We start from the raw sequence: 22,704 nt of genomic DNA, 5'->3' as shown, positions 1-22,704 counted from the left end.
GTACTTGTAACTGGTGACCAGCTCTAGAGATTTTCCTTGGACAGTTCTAAATGAGGGGATATTCTCAGAGGAAACAGGTGAGAAAAACATAATTTTGGATTTTTCAGCATTTAAAACCAGTTTCAATTGCTCCAGATGAAACGGCACTGCCTCAAAGACGGACTGCAAAAATTCTAATGACTGTGAGATCGAGTGTGAACAACAGTAAATTACAGAATCATCCTCATAAAAATTGTATGAGGCATTTGATAAGTTTGCACACAGATCATTAATGTAGATTGTGAACAAAATGGGTTCTAAGACAGATCCTTGAGGTACACCTTTTGTGGCCTCAAGAAAGGTGGAACTAACTCCAGCCATCCGAACACAATACTGTACGTCCTACTAATCAACATCTGGTGTATATGAAACTAAATATAATAGCCTACCAAAAAATTCACATGGAGAAATATGCCTCTCAACTGAGTTTAATTTTTTTTTAAATAAAAAAAGCTGACATTTTTGGTCAACACACTGTAGGTTCGCCATAGACATGTTGGGTAATATAAAGAGAAAATGAAAATCCTTCCCCAATACCCACTTGTAAATCAGAAATGTAAATCAGTCAACAAAAAATATATCTAAAAAATACAAAGAGGTAGACATATTCTAGATGTGTGTTGAACACCCTGGTTACTTACTTACTTACTTGAACAACAATGTTTAAAAAAGGAATGCCAGGGCAAGCCAATCCAAGGCAGCGCTGGCTTGGCATGACGTTATTCATGTGTTTTTTCAAAATATAATGGTAAAATAAAATAAAATTGATATTATGTAGGTCTTTTGTTTATAAAAAATATATGTCATGTTATTGGCCAAAATTGTAGTTTGTACATTATGACAACATAATGTTTTCTTTAGGATTGATTGCAGATGAAAAGGACCAGAAATGTTTTGACAAATAAAGCCCCTCTGGTCTAATGACAGCAGCATGACATTGTTAGTAGCTGAACATTTCTTCCTGGCTGGTGCCTGTCATCATCAGTTATGTGTGTGGATGAACATTTACACACCATAAATATGGAGTCCAGGTCTGTGTGATGCTGCTTGGTGGACTGATCACTGAGAACCTCCGAGGTCTCCTGGAGAACTCTGTGAAGAACAGATGAAAGGGTAACACTTTACTTAATGGTCTAGTGCATAACGCATTCATAAAACCGTTTATAAGGTGTTCGTAATACATCCATGACAACTTCATAAGGCATTCATACATCGGGTTACATTGCTATGTCATTCGGGTTTGTAGGGTTAGGGTAAAGTGAATGACACTTGATAACAACGTTAAGCAAAATTGAGAGCTTTTATAGAGAAAATAATCAGGTTTTACCTTTCTGTGACATCATCAAGCTGAACCATAGACTGGTCACTCTTCATGGGCACACAGCTGGGGACAGCAGACTGTTGTCCACTTTTAAAATCAATGGGTAAAAACATAGACCCGTCACTCTTCATGGACAGACAACTGGGGACAGCAGACTGTTGTCCACTTTTAAAATCAATGGGTAAAAACATAGACCCGTCACTCTTCATGGACAGACAACTGGGGACAGGAGAGTCTCCTCTCTGCTTCTTGTTGCTGGTAACAAGAAAAATAACAAATAATTAGGTATACTGAACCTGATAATGACCCAAATAAACATCAAATCACATGATAAATCAAGTTGGTTTCCACTGATGCTGCCCAGTATCACCAAGAATCTCAAGTAAGCTCAATAAAAACAAACAGTATGAAGATATGAGCTGTGAAGAGTCATGGACAGTTAGAGATCCTTATCTCACCTCTGAGCTTTGGTCTGGCTCTCATGTTCCCCCCTCAGAGTGGTTTTAGAGGGAGGGGCTCCCTCCTCTCTGTCCTCACACTGATTCATAGCAGAGCCCCCACCTTCACACAAACACAACAACAGGCTTCATCACAACAAGACACATAATAATGGGTGTCAGTAGATGACACTGGAAAGACAACACTGGAAAATACAGACTGTCACAGGAATGTGCAAGTTTGAGTTAATGGTAAATTACTGATTTCAGCAGAAGTTATGTTGTTAGTCCATGGGGGAGACATTGAGGATACGTCTCACCTTGACCGAGTTACATTCAATAACCTGTTTTCAATGACGGAAAGTAAATTCACTTGAGTGGTAATTTTTTGAGGGCTGATCGGCTGTGTTTACAGTTTCAGGTGTTATAATTATGATGGTTAGACATATTAATTAGTTCTCTAACACATCTTAAAGTTTGACTTTGACATATGTACAGTGGCCCTGAGGGGTCAGGACGCTGCAAACTCCACAACACAACACATTAAGGAAAAACACGCTTCAAATCCCACAACACAACACATTAAGAAAAACACGCTGCAAAAGTCACAACACAACACATTAAGAAAAACACGCTGCAAACTCCACAACACAACACATTAAGAAAAACGCGCTGCAAAAGTCACAACACAACACATTAAGAAAAACGCGCTGCAAACTCCACAGCACAACACATTAAGAAAAACACGCTGCAAAAGTCACAACACAACACATTAAGAAAAACACACTGCAAACTCCACAACACAACACATTAAGAAAAACGCGCTGCAAAAGTCACAACACAACACATTAAGAAAAACACGCTGCAAAAGTCACAACACAACACATTAAGAAAAACACGCTGCAAAAGTCACAACACATTAAGGAAAAACGCACTGCAAACCCCCCAACACGTTTACTGTAGAGAGATCCCCCTGCCTGCAGGTGTGGGGCATGGAGATCCATGGTGTGGAGACGGCTGTGCATCACTTTTAAGTGTCCCTTGGAAACACTTCCTTTGTGTTGTGGAGTTTGCAGCGTGTTTTCTTAATGTGTTGTGTTGTGACATTTGCAATGCATTTTTCTTAATGTGTTGTGTTGTGACATTTGCAGTGCATTTTTCTTAATGTGTTGTGGAGTTTGCAGCGTGTTTTTCTTAATGTGTTGTGTTGTGACATTTGCAGTGCATTTTTCTTAATGTGTTGTGTCGCGACCATGCACCACCCTGGCAAGTTAAGTTTCACAATTAAGGCTCTAACAAGTCTAGGCCATAGACTGTAAAAAGAATGGACGTAGCGTCCGTGACGTCCCCCATTGGTTTGGGGGAGTCTGTTTTGTGCCGCTACTACGGGGGTTTGAACCGCGCCATGTTGGATTCTACTTGCCATATTTGGAGCGGTGCGGCCGTTGGCCGGCCGAGAACCCGCCCACTGGCCTCGAAGCAGCGGTCTCCGGACCTGTCACTCAACGGTTCTGCGCCCTAATTGGCCAGAACTTTAAACCTAATAATAGTAAAACGGTAGAGTTTAAAAAAAATTCACCCCCCTCAGAGTGTGTGCGGGGGTAGAAACTATCGGTTGAGACCAAAAAAATAAAATGTACCAGGCTGTAAATATGTTTTTTTAAGCTGTAAAATCGGCTATTTTAACATGGGGCTCAATTGGAGTTGCTCCCTTCTGGAGCCAGCCCCCAGCGACAGCCGAGGGGATTGCAGTTTTTTGAACGCGGAAGTGAGCTTCACTTCTCAGACCGACAACTGCCCCCTTGGTCTAGGCTTCAGGGCTGACACAGGTGCACATACAGTATTTCCCCCCCTTCTCACCTACAAAAGTGACCGTAACAGTTGTGTTGTGGAGTTTGCAGCGTCCTGACCCCTCAGGGCCACCGTACATATGCTTAACAAATTAAATACAATGTTTTTAAAAAAAATCAAAAATAAATAATAAATAATAAAATGTCCTTAAAGATTTCATTAATGATCTTCCCTGAGTCACACTGCTGTTCTTCCTCCAAGCTAACCTGTTTAGGAAACCCAGTTCGATAAATAATACATAGAAATCCTATTTACATTTTAAAAACTTAATAGAAATAATTTTATTAAAGTCAAATATTTTTTTTATTTTTTTTACTAATAGCTTTTTAAACTATTGTAATTTGCAGCTCTTATATAGATAAAAATATGACTGTTTCCTTACTTTTAAATGAACCACTCATCTTCTTTTTTCTCCTACTCCCTTCTGCTACCAAGGCTGCTAAGTTTCAGCCATGTCTTCCACACGCAGACCTCACAGTGACAGTCCTTACACAAGACATACAAACAACACAAAAAGGAAGCAAACCACAATAAAATAACCTCTCACAAGTTTCAACACAGAATATGACAAGTAAATAATGTTTGTATGTTTTACCAACTCTGGAGCAACGAGAGCATGTCGTTTCGATGAGAAGGCAGCAGGAGGTCGAGCCTCATGCATAAAAGAGAAGTGAGTGCCTTGAAAGAGGAAGTGTTTCAACTGTGTCGACAACTGCAGTTCAAAGTCCTGTGGCCGATCACGTGGTCCATGTAGTCCTCCAAAAGTTCCAGGAAGTGCTTGGCAGGCAATTGAAAACAATAGGAAAACCATGATAACCAGTAAATAATGTCAATAAATGCTATGTGTCAAGACATAAATGCTTTGTGTCAAGGTCGCCACTCTCTCTCTCAAGGCACTGCTGTCTACTGCAGGAAATACAAGTCAGAGGGACTTCATACAACCTCACAAAAAAGTATCACTTTCAGTTAAGGAGATTTACATTTTTGAATCATCAACAGCTTTTGCTGCTTGTGGTTAATTAAGTATAATCAGCCACTGATGTAATTTGTCAAGTTGCCTCAGGTTCTTAACTGGTTGTGTTTTATGTGCAAATATCTACTAAGTGTAATGTTCTATCTAGTAATGTGTATTCAACCAATATGTACAATACAACATGTCCATAGTGCTAGATTAAGTGAGTTGTTGAGTGTGAGAACTAAGGTGAAGTCACAGGCACATTTTGCAGTTTGTCAAGAACAGCAAGAACATGACGAGGCTGAGAGAAGATGCAATACCCAACATATTTGTGCATCGGCCAGTAGACACAAAGACGATGCTGCCCCCCTTCACCTGCAAAGACAGAGTCCCTAGCTGCTGATCACAGCTACTGTATTACTGTAAAGATGACACAGGTATAATGTGTATGTAAATGCCAGTGAATGACTGCCATCTAGTGGCCAGTCTTATTGTTGAGGGAGAAGGGGTATAAACGGAGGAGACCATTGATACCTTGGACCAGAAGTGCCGCTTTTGTAAGTTTTCTCTGGAGTATTGTAATTATTTACAGTCTTTGTGTTGGTGCGGTCTCCTCATGGTCTGATGTTGTTTTATTGTTATTAGGAGACAGAAGTGGAGACGGCACCTTCCACCCTAAAGCAGCTCCCTTGGTTGAGTGGAACAAGGTATGTGGACCTCAATTTTGGGATATTGCTTTACTTTTGATGACTTGTTTTATTTTTATTTTGAGTGATGCCGCTCACATTATATCTTAATCCCTTAATCGAGCTTTAGTAATATTGTTATGTTAATAAAATGTCATTTTTTATTTTATTTGAATGACGAATGGTGGTTTGGTGCATTTTGAATCTGTGTAGGGGGATTCTAAGTGAAGTGTTTAATGTGTTTAACCCTTTTTTCTTTGTGTTTTTTCTTTGTATATTCCTCTGCATAGTTTTCACGGTGCTACACTAACAGCAATAAAACTTAAGCACCCGTACAAAACTATCCGCCTCATTCTTTGGAACCAAGGGTCCACTACAGTATATATGAACTCTTGGTACTGTAATTATAGCAATATTTCTGGTTTTAGTGACACAATATTACATTAAAGCAGATAACAGCGGCACGGCCGTTTCGGCTAATGCTGTGTTCAAGGCAGGCTTTTGAAACCGTAAGTTACAGCTTCAAGTCACAACTACGACTTGGTAGCGTTCCAGGTAACCCGTAGCTCGTGTTTTTACCGTCCTGTTGTCTGTGAAAGTTCCCTATAACGGCCACTCGTAACTTCCGACCCGTGGACTCGTACCAGATCGAACTGGTATGACTTCACAGGAAGGAAAAACACAAAGTACGAGTTTCCTTGAACGCACCATGAGTTAGCAGCCCCCGCCCTTGTCAGGCATCAATTGGTCCTCGTGCTACGTCACCACATTCACGCGCATCCCTTGGCTGCACACACAGCCCTTCATGCCGTTCTCTCCCCTCATTGGATAACACTTGTATCCCACAAGGAAAATTTTCTCCTCGGGTTACAGCAGAGCAGAGTGACGGAGAGACTCGTGTTTAGGCTGAAATACTTCATGTAAGTGATTGCTGACGGAAAATAGGACTATTTAGGACTTATATTAACAAAAACATTCCACTGATATCTGCTTTAATGTTTAAAAATGAACAGTGCCATGTCTTCTACTTACACCAGTTTACAAGACTGAGGAAAGAAATTATGAGGAGAGTGAGAGAAAAGAAAAGGACACAGAAAAAAGAGTGGACACGGCAGATGAGGATTGACGGGGAGAACCACCCAAACACAGAATCACAGCTCCTACTGTAAAACAATTGAATAAACAAGAACATCTAATCAAAAAATCCAGGGCAGCACTGAGAAAAATAAAGCAGGAAAATACAGTTCTTAAGAGGACAATGGAAATTAGAATTTTTAAATGAAATAAAGAAAGATTAAGAAGATCAAATTGGAGCATTAGGCAGACTAACCACTAGAGGGATGAAATAGAGCAATGATACAGTCAAGAAGGAGTTAAAACTTCAGTTTGCTGCTGGTTCCTCTGGCTACAAGGCCTTGCAGGACTTGCAGATTCCCCTGCCAGGAACTAGAAGCCTGCAGAGAAGGATGCAGTTGGTTAATATTGCTCCTCTCTCTCTCTCTCTCTGTCTCTCTCCAGGGCGGTGTGGCCTTCGTGCTGATGAAGGGCGTGTTGAAGGTTTACTTCAAGCAGCAGCAGTAGATCATGCAGGCCAACAGACAGATCCTCAACTACCCCGAGAGGAGGAGCGCCGACGCTGACGGAGATGGACAGGACGAGGGAGCGGACGAGGACACGGAGGACAGCGGGAACGAGTAGATGGACTCGGGTCAGATGAAGAGACAGAGACAGAGACAGAGCTGATGATTTAATTTAAAAAAAAAAAACTTATTTTAACCATGAAACAGGTGAGTGTCACTGTGGACGAGGAGCAGCCCAAAGAGACTTTTATTTTGAAAATGTCAAGGAAGTGACTCTACTAAATTGAATAATAACTCATTAATTCTTATTCTGTTCTCACAAAGACACTTCATAATGAAACTTGTGTAACTTTTTTCTTCTTAAACGACTTCCTAAATAAAGAAATGTGAACGTTCACCTGGAGAATCAGTGAGTCCAGGTGTGAACCAGGATCTCACCTGGTCGGGATGTGAGTGACATCAGAGCAGAGGGAGGGACCTGAATCTGGTTATTATTTAAATTTAGATTTAGATCCATCTGAAAAGAGACAGGAAGTGGAAACATAGACCGACCACCAATGAGTGTTCATTATTCTCACCTGCGACGCCTTATAAGGACGTGAACACCACTTCCTGTGTGCCTTAGTTAAAAAAAAACAAAAGTCCCACTCACAGAACTTCACTGTTTCAGTTCACTTCCACTTCCTGAGAAATGATGTCCCTTCAAAATAAAACTGCACTTCTCCATCCAGCTGCATCCAGAACCATCCATCATGTTTCCTTCAGGGTCACAGTGAAACAGTGGGAGTTTTTCTGTATAACCCATGATGCACTGCAAACAGGAAGTGCTCCCAGCTGATTCTGCTGCTTCCATTGGTGTGAAATTAAAAATAAAATCACTGTTAATATAATTTAATGTTAAAAAATATCATCCACCTCTGTTTTAGATCTAACATTCGGGGTTTTTTTACTCCACTTACCTGACGTCTCCTGGTTCCTGTCGACACTTCGCTGCCTTAAACCTTTTTTTTTTTTTTATCTCGCAGATAAAGTTTCCATAGTAACGATACTTTCACCCTGGGTGGGGCTGTGGTGTTTGATAAGAGGGTGAAGCTGCTGTTTGCAAACACAATCACTGACCTCAATGGTTTTAATGCTCTCACACACAGGCACTCTTTCTAACACTCAGTCTGAACCAGAACCTGCTACAGGTGTTTCACAGTTTTATTATTGCACAGCTGCGTAGGAGTGTGTGTGAGTGTGTGTGTGCGTGTGTGTGTGTGTGATTAGACAGATGTTTTCACTTGATGCTCTTCCTCCTGTTGTGGAGGAGAAAGAAACTACAGAACTGATTTAGCTGATGGAGATCGAGGGGTTAAAACACTGATGTAGCCTATTGATATTTGATTTAAAAGAAAAATGTTAAAGCAGAGTTTCAAAATAAAAGTCACCATGTTTGAATTAGTTTGATTGTTGGGGTCAAAAACAGAAAAGGAACCAGATCATGGGGATTAATTAGAGTATTGATTAGAAACATGTTGTCAGTGTGCCATTGTTTTTATTTCCTGTCCTGGTGAACCAGTTGTTTAATAAAGCTCTTTGTAAAACAGATTCTTCACCTCCTTTTATTCTGCATTCACCCAGGTGAAGTCCAGGTTTGTAGATCAGGACCTCGACTGGAGTAAAGTTATGATGTGATATTATAGATTATAGATGATAGATCAGGCTTCCTGACATTATAAAACTTGATTATCTGCAGCATTGAAGCATCGACCTGCTAAGATTGAACAAACTTTAAGTCACTGAAGTTGTTTTTAATGACGATCTTTGATCTTTGGACCTGTTGGTGTCTGAGATTATTGATCAGCAGAGACTGGGTCACATTATTACCTGAACGTCTCAAATATTATGTTATGGGAGAACTGATCATCATGTCAGAATCAGTCCTCGTGTGAATTTTCCCTCTTTACTGGGCCCCACGTGTCGACCGACAAGGACTCTATGGAAATTGTACTGTTTATTATTATTTTGAAAAATGAATTGCCTTTTTATGGGCTTTAAAGGGATATTCCGTTCTGTGTTCATCAGTAAGTCTCCCTGAAGCCAGAGAAAAATCACACTCTTCATTTTAGCTCCATCTCGACATCCTGAGACCTTTATTTGTTGTTTATACACTGTACAAAAATGTAGCATTTATTACATTTACATTAACACTACATCAACATTATTTCAAAAAGGAGACGTTATGTATGTACAAGCAGCTAATAATTAAATGAATAAAAGCAAGGGGTATGAATACTTTCTGTATGCACTTTATCTATCTATCCATCCATCCAACCTTGGGAGAGACAGTGAGACCTACACAGGACACAGAGACACTGAGGAACCAGGACTGATCCAGAACCCAGGATACAGAGGTTGAGTGAAGGTGGTGATGAAGGTGTGGAGGAGGATCAGTGAGTCAGAGAAGACTCTGTAGAAGGACAGAGAGCCAGCAGGACAGTTCACATACACTGCTACTCTGTTAGACCCCCAGGAGGAGGAGACGGATGTTTCTATGTTGTTGTGACAGACAGAGTAACGACCATCCACATCAGAGCAGCTCAGTCTCCAAGACTGATCATTCCATCCAAACCAACAGTCTTTACTGAGTCCTTTCCTTCTGATTCCTCTGTAACTCACTGATAGATGAACCTCTCCTCTCCACTCCACCTCCCAGTAACAGCGACCAGTCAGACCAGTTGAACACAGCAGCTGAGACAAGAAGTAAAATCTGTCTGGATGATCAGGATATGACTGATCCTCTGTCACACATGTCACATTCCTGTTGTTGTCAGACAGTTTGAGGAAACTGTTCACTGAGTTCATGTCCACTTCCAGTTCACAGGCGTCTGATGGAGAGAACAAGACACAACACAGCTGCAGTTTATCATCTGTGCATGTATCAACAACTTCACTGACAATTCATGAAAAACAATAATTCAAACATCATCAATGTTGTGCTTTTCTTCTGGTGTGGACCTGAGGATGAGGCTGATGAAGATGTATAATTTCATTTACAAATCCATCCTTGAACTGCTTCCAACATACAGTATTTATCCTTCTACATGTCACGCAGACAGTGCAGTCATTGGGTCTCATTCACCGCCACAGACAACAAATTACACACGATAGGAATTTTCATTGACCTTAAAAAGGCCTTTGATACGATTGATCATGGATTATTAATGCAAAAGATGTGTAAGTATGGTGTCAGAGGAGTAGCTCATTCCTGGTTGTGTTCTTATTTAAGTAATAGATGGCAGTATGTATCCTGTGATAAAACTGATTCTGTGTTATTAAAGGTTAAATGCGGGGTCCCGCAAGGGTCAGTGCTGGGGCCAAAATTATTTATTTTGTATCTGAATGAACTTTGTAAAGTGTCGAAATATATGAACTGCATCCTTTTTGCAGATGATACAAATTTCTTTTGTTCTGGGGACTAGTTAACTGATATAATAACTACTGTTGAAAACGAGATGAAACTTGTAAAGAAATGGTTTGATGTAAATAAGTTATCTTTAAATATAAGTAAAACAAAATTTATGATTTTTGGGAACCGTAAAACAGATACAGTAGGTAAATTGAGAATAGAGGATACAGAAATTGAAAGGGTGTTTGAAACAAAATTTTTAGGTGTTATTATGGACCATAAACTGAATTGGAAAATGCATATTAATCATGTCAAATCTAAATTAGCTAAATCAATCGCATATTATACAAGGTAAAAGATATGTTGAACCAGCGTGCTTTGTATATTCTGTATTGTACAATGTTTGTTCCTTACATAACGTACTGTCTAGAAATATGGGGGAATGCATATCCTACCCATACTAAACCGATCTTTATTCTTCAAAAAAGAGCTGTAAGGATTATCACTAAGTCAAATTATAGACAACCATCAAATGAATTATTTATTAAATTAAGAGCCTTCAAATTTATGGATTTAGTGGATTATAAAATAGCATTGATAATGTACAAAGTATTTAACAACTTGTTACCTTGTAAAATTGTAATCATGTTTAAAAAAAAGGGAATGTAAATATGAGCTCCGAGGGAAACGTATGATGGAAAAAACAAAGTCCAGGACTAAAATAAAAGATCAGTGTATTTCTGTAAGGGGTGTAAATATATGGAATGCACTAGACGATGATCTGAAAATGTGCCGGTCAATGTATGAATTCAAACGTTTGTTCAAGAAAAAGGTATTTGATAAATATGAGAGATGTGGTTGACGTAACTGACACTATTATGGAATTATGTTTTTGGGATATTGTGCAAAACAATATTATTTCTGTTTGATGTTTTGAATGATGTGATCTGATGAAGTTGATCATGTAAGAAGGGTAGGCGAAAATAAGCGAGAGCTTCAGCCTATTCCTTTTCGGTCGGCTCTTTTCTAGTTGAGTTGATTTTTTGTTTTGTTTTGTTGGACTTTTAACTTTGAATGACCTGACCGAAATAAACACATTTTCATCATTCATTCATTCATGAAACATTAGTAAATCTGTGTGTAGATTTGCACATAAAAGCTCACTCTACTAAAACTCTACTCCGGATTCATGAACGGTGCGGGAAACTCAGATTTAATCGTAAGCAGGTGTGTAAGATCATGAATGCCCACCAATCGTAAATTAACAGCACGCCCCCGGTGATCAGCAATTAACATAGATCTCCATACATGAATAGCCATACAAGGAGATCCTAACCACCATATTAGGAGGTAGGTGCATCCTGTTCACCTGCGACCATGATGCAAACAAGGAAAGGGAGAGAGAGAGAAAAAAGAGCGATCGGGGATCAAAGTCATTTTGGGTGAAGTCGAGTCCAGAAAAAAATATTTGTTAACACTTTACTTGAAGGTATCGTCATAAGAGTGACATGACACTGTCATAAGAGTGACATGACACAGTCATGAACGTGTCATAAACATTATGTCAATGTCATAACGGTGTCATTCGGTTTTTGTAGGGTTAGGGTTAACCGAAGGTTATATTCTTACAGAAGCACCAGCCGTCTGTCACAGCTCCATCCAACCGGTGCCGACTGCGCTATTGCGCAGGATGCAGTGTGTGCCCACCGAGCGTGTAGCAACACAAAAAAGTTTTTTCTGGTTTTATATCAGATTATTATCATCATAAGATGAAGCTTTGACGTGTTTGTGCGTGTCCGATCCCTAAAACGTCTCTCTCCAAATATTTCTAATTGTTTGTCATATTTAAATTCCGTGTTTCAAAGGCATCGGCGTATTATGAACATGAGAGAGAGTAATACGGTTTAAAATTGTAATTTTCAACAGTGACAAGCAGTATTTACTGTATTTGCATTCCTACATTTACACAAGCGCTACACACAGTCAGGAGCAGGTGTAGATTTTGTGAGTAGTTACGAAAAAATCAGCACTACTAAAAGATTGATGAATGCGGAAATCCACGTAAATTTCGCTGCACAAGGTTTACACACAAATCCGTGCTGCTCACGTTTCATGAATGAGACCCATGTCATTTTAAGGGCACTGGAGAAAGCATAATTAGAAACATGTTCCTGTTTTTAGTAACATTAAATGTAATTGTTGTATTATGGGTGAAGGAAATTCTAGAGAAATTAGACTTTGTACCTCTGTAAAATGTCAAAATCTAGTGTACAGCTACGTTCTCATGAATCAAACTTAAAAACTTCAAACACACTCACACTTCCTCAGGCCAGGTGTCAGCGTGTGAGGTCCACAATGGTCCACCCTGAAGGAGGAAACAAAGTCAGGATAGTAAGTCAGCGAGACAGAGACACACACAGTATGAGAGCAGCTGTTGTCTGTCCATCTTTCCATACCTTAGAGTGTCCAGTCTGGATCCTCCAGTCCAGCAGACAACAGCTTCACTCCTGAGTCTCCTGGATGATTGTAGCTCAGGTCAAGCTCTTTCAGATGGGAGGGGTTGGAGCTCAGAGCTGAGGCCAGAGAAGAACAGCCTTTCTCTGTGAACACGTGAACACACACACACACACACACACACACACACACACACACACACACACACACACACACACACACACACACACACACACACACACACACACACACACACACACACACACACACACACACACACACACACACACACACACACACACACACACACACACACACACACACACACACACAACACACACACACACACACACACACACACACACACACACACACACACACACACACACACACACACACACACACACACACACACACACACACACACACACACACACACACACACACACACACACACACACACACACACACACACACACACACACACACACACACACACACACACACCTCTAAATTACATTGTAAACAAACACACACAATTCTGCAAACCTTCCTACTTTATTATTCACCTCATTCGATACAAGATCATAAAAAATATACAAAGCCTTGCTAAAATTACCCTACCTGAAAATCTCCAGTTTACAGTTTGGACTCTTCAGTCCATCAGACAACAGCTTCACTCCTGAGTCCTGCAGGTTGTTGTAACTCAGGTCAAGGTGTCTCAGACTAGAGGACTGGGAGCTGAGGACTGAGGACAGAGCTTCACAACTTCTCTCTGATAGTTTACAGTCCCTCAGCCTGAAAGGAGAACAATCAGACAAAAGGTACCAGTAACAGAAAATGTGCTTGTTTGACTTGACAAAAGACAAATTGATATATATCCAGATATATCCAAATGGATATATGTGCACTCACAAAGCTTTGTTGGAGGCTTTGACCACTGGCAGCAGCCTCAGAAGAGCCTCCTCTGAAGCAGAGTATTTCTTCAGGTCAAACACGTCCAGATTTTCTCCTGATGACAGTAAGATGAAGACCAGAGCCGACCACTGAGCAGGAGACAGTTTGTCTGTGGAGAGACGTCCTGATCTCAGGGACTGTTGGATCTCCTCCAATTGAGAACGATCATTCAGTTCATTCAGACAGTGGAACATATTGATGCTTTGCTCTGCAGACAGATTCTCACTGATCTTGTTCTTGATGTACCGGACTGTTTCCTGATTGGTTTGTGAGCTACTTTCTATCTTTGACGTTAGACCTCGTAGGAGAGTCTGACTGGTCCTCACTGAAAGACCCAGGAGGAAGCGGAGGAACATGTCCAGGTGTCCATTTGGACTCTGTAAGGCCTCGTCCACAGCGCTCTGGTAGAAAGATTTTGATTCAGGTTTTTCTCTCAAGACTTTAGACCAACAGGAGGTTGTTTGTTCTTCTGACATCAGATTGAGTCCAGAGTTGAAGAAGGTCAGATGAACATGAAGAGAAGCCAGAAACTCCTGAACACTCAGATGGACGAAGCAGAACACCTTGTCCTGGTACAGGCCTCTCTCCTCTTTAAAGATCTGTGTGAACACTCCTGAGTACACTGAGGCTGCTCTGATATCGATGCCACACTCTCTCAGGTCTGATTCATAGAAGATCAGGTTTCCTTTCTGTAGCTGCTCAAAAGCCAGTTTTCCCAGAGACTTGATCATCTTCCTGTTCTTTTTACTCCAGTGTGGATCTATCGCAGCTCCTCCATCATACTTGACCTTCTTCACTTTGGTCTGAACCACTAGGAAGTGGATGTACATCTCAGTCAGGGTCTTGGGCAGCCGCCCCCCCCCCTCTGGTCTTCAACAGCTCCTCCAGAACTGTAGCAGTGATCCAGCAGAAGACTGGGATGTGGCACATGATGTGGAGGCTTCGTGAAGTCTTGATGTGGGAGATGATCTCTCTGGCCTGCTCCTCATCTCTGAACCTCTTCCTGAAGTACTCCTCCTTCTGTGGGTCAGTGAACCCTCTGACCTCTGTCACCATGTCAACACACTGAGGAGGGATCTGATTGGCTGCTGCAGGTCGTGTGGTTATCCAGAGGCGACCAGAGGGAAGCAGTTTCCCCCTGATGAGGTTGATCAGCAGCACGTTGACTGAGGTGGACTCTGTCACATCAGTCAGGATCTCAGTGTTGTGGAAGTCCAGAGGAAGTCGACACTCGTCCAGACCGTCAAAGATGAAGACGACCTGGAACTGATCAAACCTGCAGATTCCTGCTTCTTTGGTTTCAGTGAAGAAGAGATGAACAAGTTCCACCAAGCTGAACTTTTTCTCTTTCAGCACATTCAGCTCTCTGAAGGTGAAGGGAAATGTGAAGTGTATGTCCTGGTTGGTTTTGTCTTCAGCCCAGTCCAGAGTGAACTTCTGTGTTAAGACTGTTTTCCCAATGCCAGCCACTCCCTTTGTCATCACTGTTCTGATTGGTCGGTCTCTTCCAGGTGGGGCTTTAAAGATGTCTTCTTGTCTGATGGTTGTTTCTGGTCTGTCTGGTTTCCTGGACGCTGTTTCAATCAGTCTTACCTCATGTTCATCATTGATCTCTCCAGTCCCCCCCTCTGTGATGTAGAGCTCTGTGTAGATCTGGTTCAGAAGGGTTTGGTTTCCTGCTTTAGAGATCCCCTCAAACACACACTGGAACTTATTCTTCAGGTTCAGTTTGTGTTGTCGACAAACTGCTGCATGACTTTCTAAACAGAGAAAAAATATAAGATCAATGAATGAAATATGAAGTCAATGTTTTAACACATAGTAATTGTACATAAGAATGCCCATTATAATTTAGGAAAAAAAAGTTTGTAAAAGTAATTTCAGTCAATCATCTGATCATAAAACGGATTATTGGATTTGATATCATTGGAAATCCTGATCAGTCACCTTTACAACGAGGTACAACTAAGGATTGTGAATCCATGGAATGAGAACAACAATTGAACACTTGTGGAAATCGGCTTGGGCGTGCTGTACATGTTAGAGTGACCAACACAACCACACTGGTTGACCTTCAACAACTCCTGGTTAAGTAATGGGATGTCATCCTACAGTTAAATGTGACCATCTTTTTAGGGGCATTACCCACACGTTTAGCTTTGTTGCTCGTTCCACAGATACTCGATCCTTACATGTTGTACCTTGATGTAAAAGGTGACTAATCAAGCTTTCCAAAGATGTAAAACAACAGTAAATGGTATTATTAAAGGGGAGAAATGGTTGAGTGAAATAATGTTTGAGGAGTTTATTTCACTCTATCTCTTCAGATACTAGAAAATGTTCCATTCTTAAATCTTTAGAGAAATCCTCTTAAGCTGCGTTCACACCAGACCTTTTGTTTTTCGAACGAGCGACCAGTTTACATGTTAAGTCAATGCAAACGAGCGATGGAGCGTTTTATTGCCCAGGCGAAAAAATGCTGGGGCTCGAGATGAGAAATCCCAACTCTCCGGCCATCAGTCGCTCGTCGCTCAGCGCTGATTGGCTGCCGTAATCCCGGTGGTGCCGGTGTAAACAGAGACACATGGCAGTAGGCATTACGTCATCAAAGCGAAAATGCGAGTCTGTGGCTCTATGCCAAATTGACAAGAGACTGCAGCTGAGCGACGGAGCATTTTTTTTTGGAGCGATACGAGCGACAGCGACAAAAATAAAAGGTCCAGTGTGAACGCACCTTTACTGCTCTGCAGACAGTCAGCCAGCTCCTCCTGCTTCATCCCCCTCAGGTAGTAATCTGTTGGAAATCTGTGAAGTGAAGAGGTACATTTAGGGAAAAGTTACCTGGGGTCTCCAGTGCAGCTCAGATATAAGCCTATATCTGAGCTGGGATTCTGCTCTAAGACTACTAAGTCACACTACTACACTACTACCTCTAACAGCTTGGTCGCACTGGACGCGGAACCGAAGCGCAGCGCCCTGGAGCGGAGGCTGTTTCAGATCGGTGCACATGTTAACAGGTCTGCCTGGTCGCACATCTCACGCTGTGGAGCGCAGTGCGCGCGCCTGCAGCGCTTCAGATCGGTTCATTTCTATTTTTCACGCGAGCTGCGAGCGTCGAGCGCGCCGTCTGTCAAGCTGGATAGACCAGATCGTACCAGACAGGAAGTCGGGCACAGAAAAGGCGAGAGAATCCGGTCAATTTTCAAAATAAAATCAATAAAATTATGCTTTATTAAGTTGTTGCTTGTCCGTCTATAGCCTAAATATTTGTCAGTTGCGTCTGCACACGAGACACACACACACAATAACATGTGTGTGTGGAAAACCGAGTGAATACGAGTATGGGCGACTGCAGTTGATGTCTGACGGGCGCAGAGAGAGGAGAAGTACGCTCCCAGTGCGACCACCCAAGCGCCCGAGAAGCCGCGCGCGGTGCGCGGGCTCAACTTCCGCGCGCGGTGCGCGGGCTCAACTTCCGCGTGCAGTGCGACCAAGGGGTAAGGAGGTAAGTCCGTCACCCACTCAGTAGAACCAGGATGTAGTTACATGTCCCTGAGTATCTGCACATGTGCATATGGCTGTATGATACTCATGGTCTGAAATTTAACCCAATAGTCATTTCTGTCAGGACCACTATGTCAAAATAATATTTATTTACTTGCACAGTTTAATTTGGCGGTATGGTACTGTTCTGGGACCCCCTGCTCTTCCACGCGCTTGCGTGGAAAGCCTGAGGCAGGAAGAGCACCTTCCTGCCCTTCACGAGCCATCATGAACGGCATAAGCAGGGAGCGCAGCAGCAAAGAAAACCCAGACAGAGCAGAGCAACCAACAAGATATAATGACAGGAGGAGCTGGGGCGGAGGTGGGTTGCAAAAAAGCCGGCAGAGGAAGCAGCAGCAGCAAGGGAGGTGACGTCGGGCTACAGCAGTTTAAACAGCGCGCCCTGAATGCAGTTCCCCAATAGGGGAGTCAGCTGAGCCATCAGCTGACCTGCACAGGTGAAGACAGTTACGCTGTGCTGATTAGAGCTTGACGTCATGGCCTGCCAGAACTAACGCTATACGCTTAATTTCTGTCAGGACCACTATGTCAAAATAATATTTATTTACTTGCACAGTTTAATTTGGCGGTATGGTACTGTTCTGGGACCCCCTGCTCTTCCACGCGCTTGCGTGGAAAGCCTGAGGCAGGAAGAGCACCTTCCTGCCCTTCACGAGCCATCATGAACGGCATAAGCAGGGAGCGCAGCAGCAAAGAAAACCCCCAAAACAACCACACCGGCAAATCCTGGAACCTCTGCTAAGAGATGCCAGGAGGCTATCTAGAATGGAATTAATTTTTGCCTATAAATTTTAATAGGGAATAAGCCACACGCTACCTCTTAACAATAATAATTTTTACAATAATAATAACCATTATTAATAATAATAACAATAATAATATTAAATCAATTATTTACAATGAAAGGCTCATAGCTTTTTGTGCATTTAGAATGCTCTATTGACAGGCGCAGTAAGGCAAGGCAATTTTATTTGTATAGCCCGTTTTTACAAACAGTTTGTCTCAAAGGCTTCACATGGCATCGTAACAACATCCTCTGTCCTTAGACCCTCACATCGACTGAGGAAAAACTCCATGGAAACCCTTTTAACAGGGAAAAATCGGAGAAACCTCAGGGTGAGCAACAGAGGAGGGATCCCTCACCCAGGACGGACAGACGTGCAATAGATGTTGTTACAGACAAGAAAACAGGGAGCAAAGAAAACCCCCCAAAACGACCACGCCGGCAAATCCCTGACCCTCTAGCAACAAGAGATGTCAGGAGGCTATTTAAGTTGGAAACAAATGTAGCCCATTTAAAAGGAAATAGACGAACCCCCCAAAACCCGCAAAAGGAGCTGCGTCAGTGAATAATTCAATGCCAAATATGATTCTGTATTATCGCTATGGAGGTTGAAACCCAGCGCAAATTAAGAATAAAGCAAACCGTTCCTTGTGTGACGCTCCGACCGCTTGGCAGCATCGCTGGCAAACAGAAACTCCACAGCCCCGGAATCAGCCGTCGCCGGTCAATGGAACAGCTGTGTGTGACGCCGCCCCCACCTGCCAGGTGAGAGCCCCGACGGAGAGAAGGAGCCCCCCTCCCCCGTCGTCGCAGACGGCGTCCTCCGTTCCAGAGCTTCGCTGAAGCCCCATGACACGACACCGCGCCAGCCGCCGCGGGTCCGCATCGTGGACGGGGGCGACGACATCGGGAGCAGCAGGGCGAGCACGAACACAACCAGCGATCCTTCCCTCATGCGGGAGCCCGTCTTGCAAAAAAGCCGGCAGAGGAAGCAGCAGCAGCAAGGGAGGTGACGTCGGGCTACAGCAGTTTAAACAGCGCGCCCTGAATGCAGTTCCCCAATAGGGGAGTCAGCTGAGCCATCAGCTGACCTGCACAGGTGAAGACAGTTACGCTGTGCTGATTAGAGCTTGACGTCATGGCCTGCCAGAACTAACGCTATACGCTTAATTCTGTTGTTTCAAATCCAGTGTAGATTCATAAAACACAAACTGTAGAACTCTGGACTGAAAATATATATTACATATATGTTACATTATAAATGGAAAGGTGAAATCTGACAATCTGATTGGTTGTTAAAGGGGAATTACCGTTTTTTTTTACAAGCTGGACCTTATTTCTAGCATAAACTACTATCATTTACTCACCCAGATAACTTTGATGTCATTACAAGTCATTCTGATGAAATGAGCTCCAGCCGAGAGCCGCGTATATCCGTATAATGGAGTCTACAGGGCAGCAGAATGCAGCCTCTAAATAACACATTATCTGCAGAGAAACTTCTTCATTTCACCAATATTTAGTTCTGATAGGCTAGTGCTATTCCCCTCTGAGTCCGGGGTTAGCTGTTATCAACATCCGGGGTCTGTAGGTTGACCTACTGACCTCTGACCTGGATGATGTAATCTCCAAGCACTCCGATCCTATTTCATTAGCCAACTCTGCTAGACAGTCACTATTGCAGACACAGATGCTCAACAAAGCCAAATTATTTTTAGGAGTTAAATAATAGGCCTATTTGTTTGGACACAAACTGTTAACTGATAACAATAACTTTGATTGTGATTTGACTCAGATTCTTCTTCTTTTTTTTTTAGCTATGTCAATCAACTCATGGGAGCTTGTCAACACGTGCACACTTCCACTCGTGCCTTCAGCCATATTTCACTGCAATGCGTTACATGAGAGGACTTACACTTATGCTGTGCACTCCCTGTGATAGAAAGTCAGAACAAACTTTGAGTGCAACCTGCAACGCGTGCTTCAAAGATGATGGCCCAGATGGTGCCCCTAAAATAAAAAAGGAGGTGTTCTCCAGCCGGCTCTCCTGTCACTCACCTGCAGCTGCACAGACGAGCAGAGGAGCGCTCTGCTGTTCTGGCGTGGATGTGCCGCAGCACAGCAGGAGCAGCGTGTGTGTGTTTTATAAAAAATTTTTTTAAAAAAAGCTAAAGCTAACAAAAAGAGACCGGCCAGTCGGCACAAGCCGAGTCACAGACACTCAATGGAGTGTTGAATCTCACCCGCTAAAGGGATAGTTCAACATTTTTGGCAAATTGGCCCATTGCCGTAATCCCTATAGTCATAGCAGGAGGTTCGTTATCTTTAATTGACCCTTTGTTGGCCTTCTGATTGGTCTGCTGTTCCACCAATCAGAGCGCTTCTCCCCATGTCACGTGTTGCGCAACATTCTAAGGTTGGACAACCCTGGAATGAAACCCTATGAAACAAGATAGGTAGACAGCAACTTTTGGGCAAAAACTACTTTATAATTTTTCAATATGGTTAAAATGTGTGCCTGGGGTTCCTGCAATAGCGACTCACAATATCTGGAACGTATTGGGGTCATTTTTATCCCATTCCCTAAACACAAGACATCAATAAACATACTTAGCCTAACATATAATATTACTTTAAGCTTCTGTTACGTATTTAATTGAGCTTAATAATAGGGTTTGGGGGTGGTCCACTAGGGGGAGCTGTAGGCATAGGTCAGGGGTTAACTGCAAAGTTTTGTTTGTTGTTGTTGTGTGCAGTCCTCATGAGAAGTGAGCCCGTTTTCCCTGGCTGTACTGTGCTAAGTGCTAAGCTCATTCATTCTCTAGTCCACTCTCTGGTCGTGTTCATAGACAGAGAAGATCTAATACCTTCGAAGTTATCTAGCAAACGTAACATTACCGCCACTAATGTCTTTTTAACTTTGTGAAGTTTTACGAGGAGAAACGGGAGATCGGCGACCGTTTTTTTTTTTACAGATTATGATAATAGACACTCTGAGGTACCCTGTGTGTGAATATGGTAGTCCTCTGATATGTAAAAACTGTTTTAAACTACAATCAAACATAATGATTTTTATAAACTGTGTAATCTTGGTTTTGTTTGAGTAATCGGTCTCCTTGAATGCTGCTCTGGGGACAGCGTGCAGCGCTGTGCGGCTGTCGGCTACAGTGTTGTGACTTTCTCGCTAAATCTGGCTACTTTCCAAACCCTCTTGGCGACTTTTTTTTTGACAAAAGCGACAAATCTGGCGACTTTTTCCGGTGCTGTTACAAACGTTTCTGGTTTGGAGACTCGGATCTGACAGCCCGTTATCACAGCTGTTTTCACCGTGCTGTGCAGCGGGTGCTGTGACCGGCCGCCCCCGCCACAGAGCACCCACCGCCGGCCAGTCACACAGCAGTGTCACGGAGCTGCTCCGCTGCAGCCAGAGACCCGCACCGCTGCACCGCTGCTCTCCACGCTGCCACACCCCCCAGATTTGCCTTCAAAAACATTTATTTAGCCGTAGAAATGATTTGGGAGACATGCCACACTGCAGCGTACCGGTAAAATGAGCCGATTGCCACTTGACACAAAAGTGCATTTTTCTCTGAAACTATAGCGGGAGCTCCGTTTTTGGAGAAACCCAGCTCTCTTCTTCTCCTTTGTACTCACGAACGAAACAGCGGTCAAACTCGCCGTTTTTTCGAGGAGCACGTTGGAAAGTCACTCTTCAACCACGTGAAAACCGTTTGTTTCTAGGTGATGTTCGACGTGAGAAAAAAGGTCAAAAATAGCCAAAAACATGTGGTCCTGAGCGGATGTGCTGAGAGATTAGTGTGGTCGCGAAACAGTTAACAGAACGTTACCAGACAGAGCTGTTTTAGAGGGAAATTAATGCAAAACGGCTAATGCGCGTTGCCTTCAGGGACAGTTTTTCATCAAGCAGTCTGTATTTATCTCTAAAACAACTCTGTCTGGTAACGTTGTGTTATTATCTCATAGCCTGGTGAATGTGCAACTTGTCCACGAAAGCATTTTGGAGTTTTTGGATTGTGTATTTGAAGAGTTTGAGGAGAAGAAATTCCATTAGTCTCCGTAGCGTAGCTCTGAGCAGCTCGCGGCTCTGCTCCGCCGTTCTAAAAATAGCTTGCACCGACAATTAACGGTAACAAACCTAGTGCTATGACTATAGGGATTATGGCAATGGGCCAATTTGACAAAATGTTGAACTATCCCTTAAACGGTTATAATCGCTTACGAGCGTCGGTTATCGGTCTGAAAAAAAAATCAAAATGTGCATCCCTTAGTTTGGATAAATTAAGTTAAATATGATAATTTTCCACAGTGGTTGAAAATCACTGATGTAGAGAATTATGAGGTTTTACCTTTCTGTGATGTCATCAAGCTGAACCATCGACCTGTCACTCTTCATGGACAAACAGCTGGGGACAGCAGACTGTTGTCCACTTTTAAAATCAATGGGTAAAAGCCTAGACCGGTCACTCTTCATGGACAAACAACTGGAGACAAGAGAGTCTTCTCTCTGCTTCTTGCTTCTGGTAACAAGAAAAATAACAAACAATGAGATATACTGAATCTGATAATGACCCAAATAAACATCAAATCACATGAGAAATCAAGTTGGTTTTTACTGATGTTGCCCATTATCACCAAGAATGTCAAGTAAGCTCAATAAACACAAA

At 42.5% G+C, this 22,704-nt stretch overlaps 2 protein-coding genes, 1 long non-coding RNA gene and 1 pseudogene across 4 annotated transcripts in view; 1 reads left to right on the top strand and 3 right to left on the bottom strand.

Moving 5' to 3' along the window:
- marchf5l (membrane-associated ring finger (C3HC4) 5, like) overlaps positions 1–22,704 on the top strand; it is a 253,777-nt gene that overhangs the window by 159,204 nt on the left and 71,869 nt on the right. The gene's annotated exons all lie outside the window — the stretch shown is intronic.
- On the bottom strand, positions 1,076–1,941 carry LOC146976847 (uncharacterized). Its single transcript, XR_015037229.1, has 3 exons — positions 1,819–1,941; positions 1,367–1,615; positions 1,076–1,131 (listed from the first exon to the last, which is right to left on the bottom strand). It is a non-coding gene; the product is annotated as an uncharacterized LOC146976847 (long non-coding RNA).
- Positions 9,197–12,714, bottom strand: LOC146976846 (stonustoxin subunit alpha-like). Its single transcript, XM_085794252.1, has 2 exons — positions 12,579–12,714; positions 9,197–9,739 (listed from the first exon to the last, which is right to left on the bottom strand). The coding sequence occupies exons 1-2, from the start codon at positions 12,712–12,714 to the stop codon at positions 9,207–9,209; spliced, it is 669 nt and encodes a 222-aa protein (XP_085650378.1). The 3' UTR covers positions 9,197–9,206.
- LOC146976845 (protein NLRC3-like) lies at positions 13,626–17,102 on the bottom strand (annotated as a pseudogene). Its single transcript, XR_015037227.1, has 2 exons — positions 16,412–17,102; positions 13,626–15,431 (listed from the first exon to the last, which is right to left on the bottom strand). The product of XR_015037227.1 is annotated as a protein NLRC3-like (transcript).

This window comes from Trachurus japonicus, chromosome 12 (genome assembly GCF_045865225.1).
Source record: "Trachurus japonicus isolate A0001 chromosome 12, Traja_1.0".
Classification (NCBI taxonomy): Eukaryota; Metazoa; Chordata; class Actinopteri; order Carangiformes; family Carangidae; genus Trachurus; species Trachurus japonicus.
Note: the sequence above shows the minus strand (reverse complement) of the source record. Positions and strands in the feature narration are given on the sequence as shown.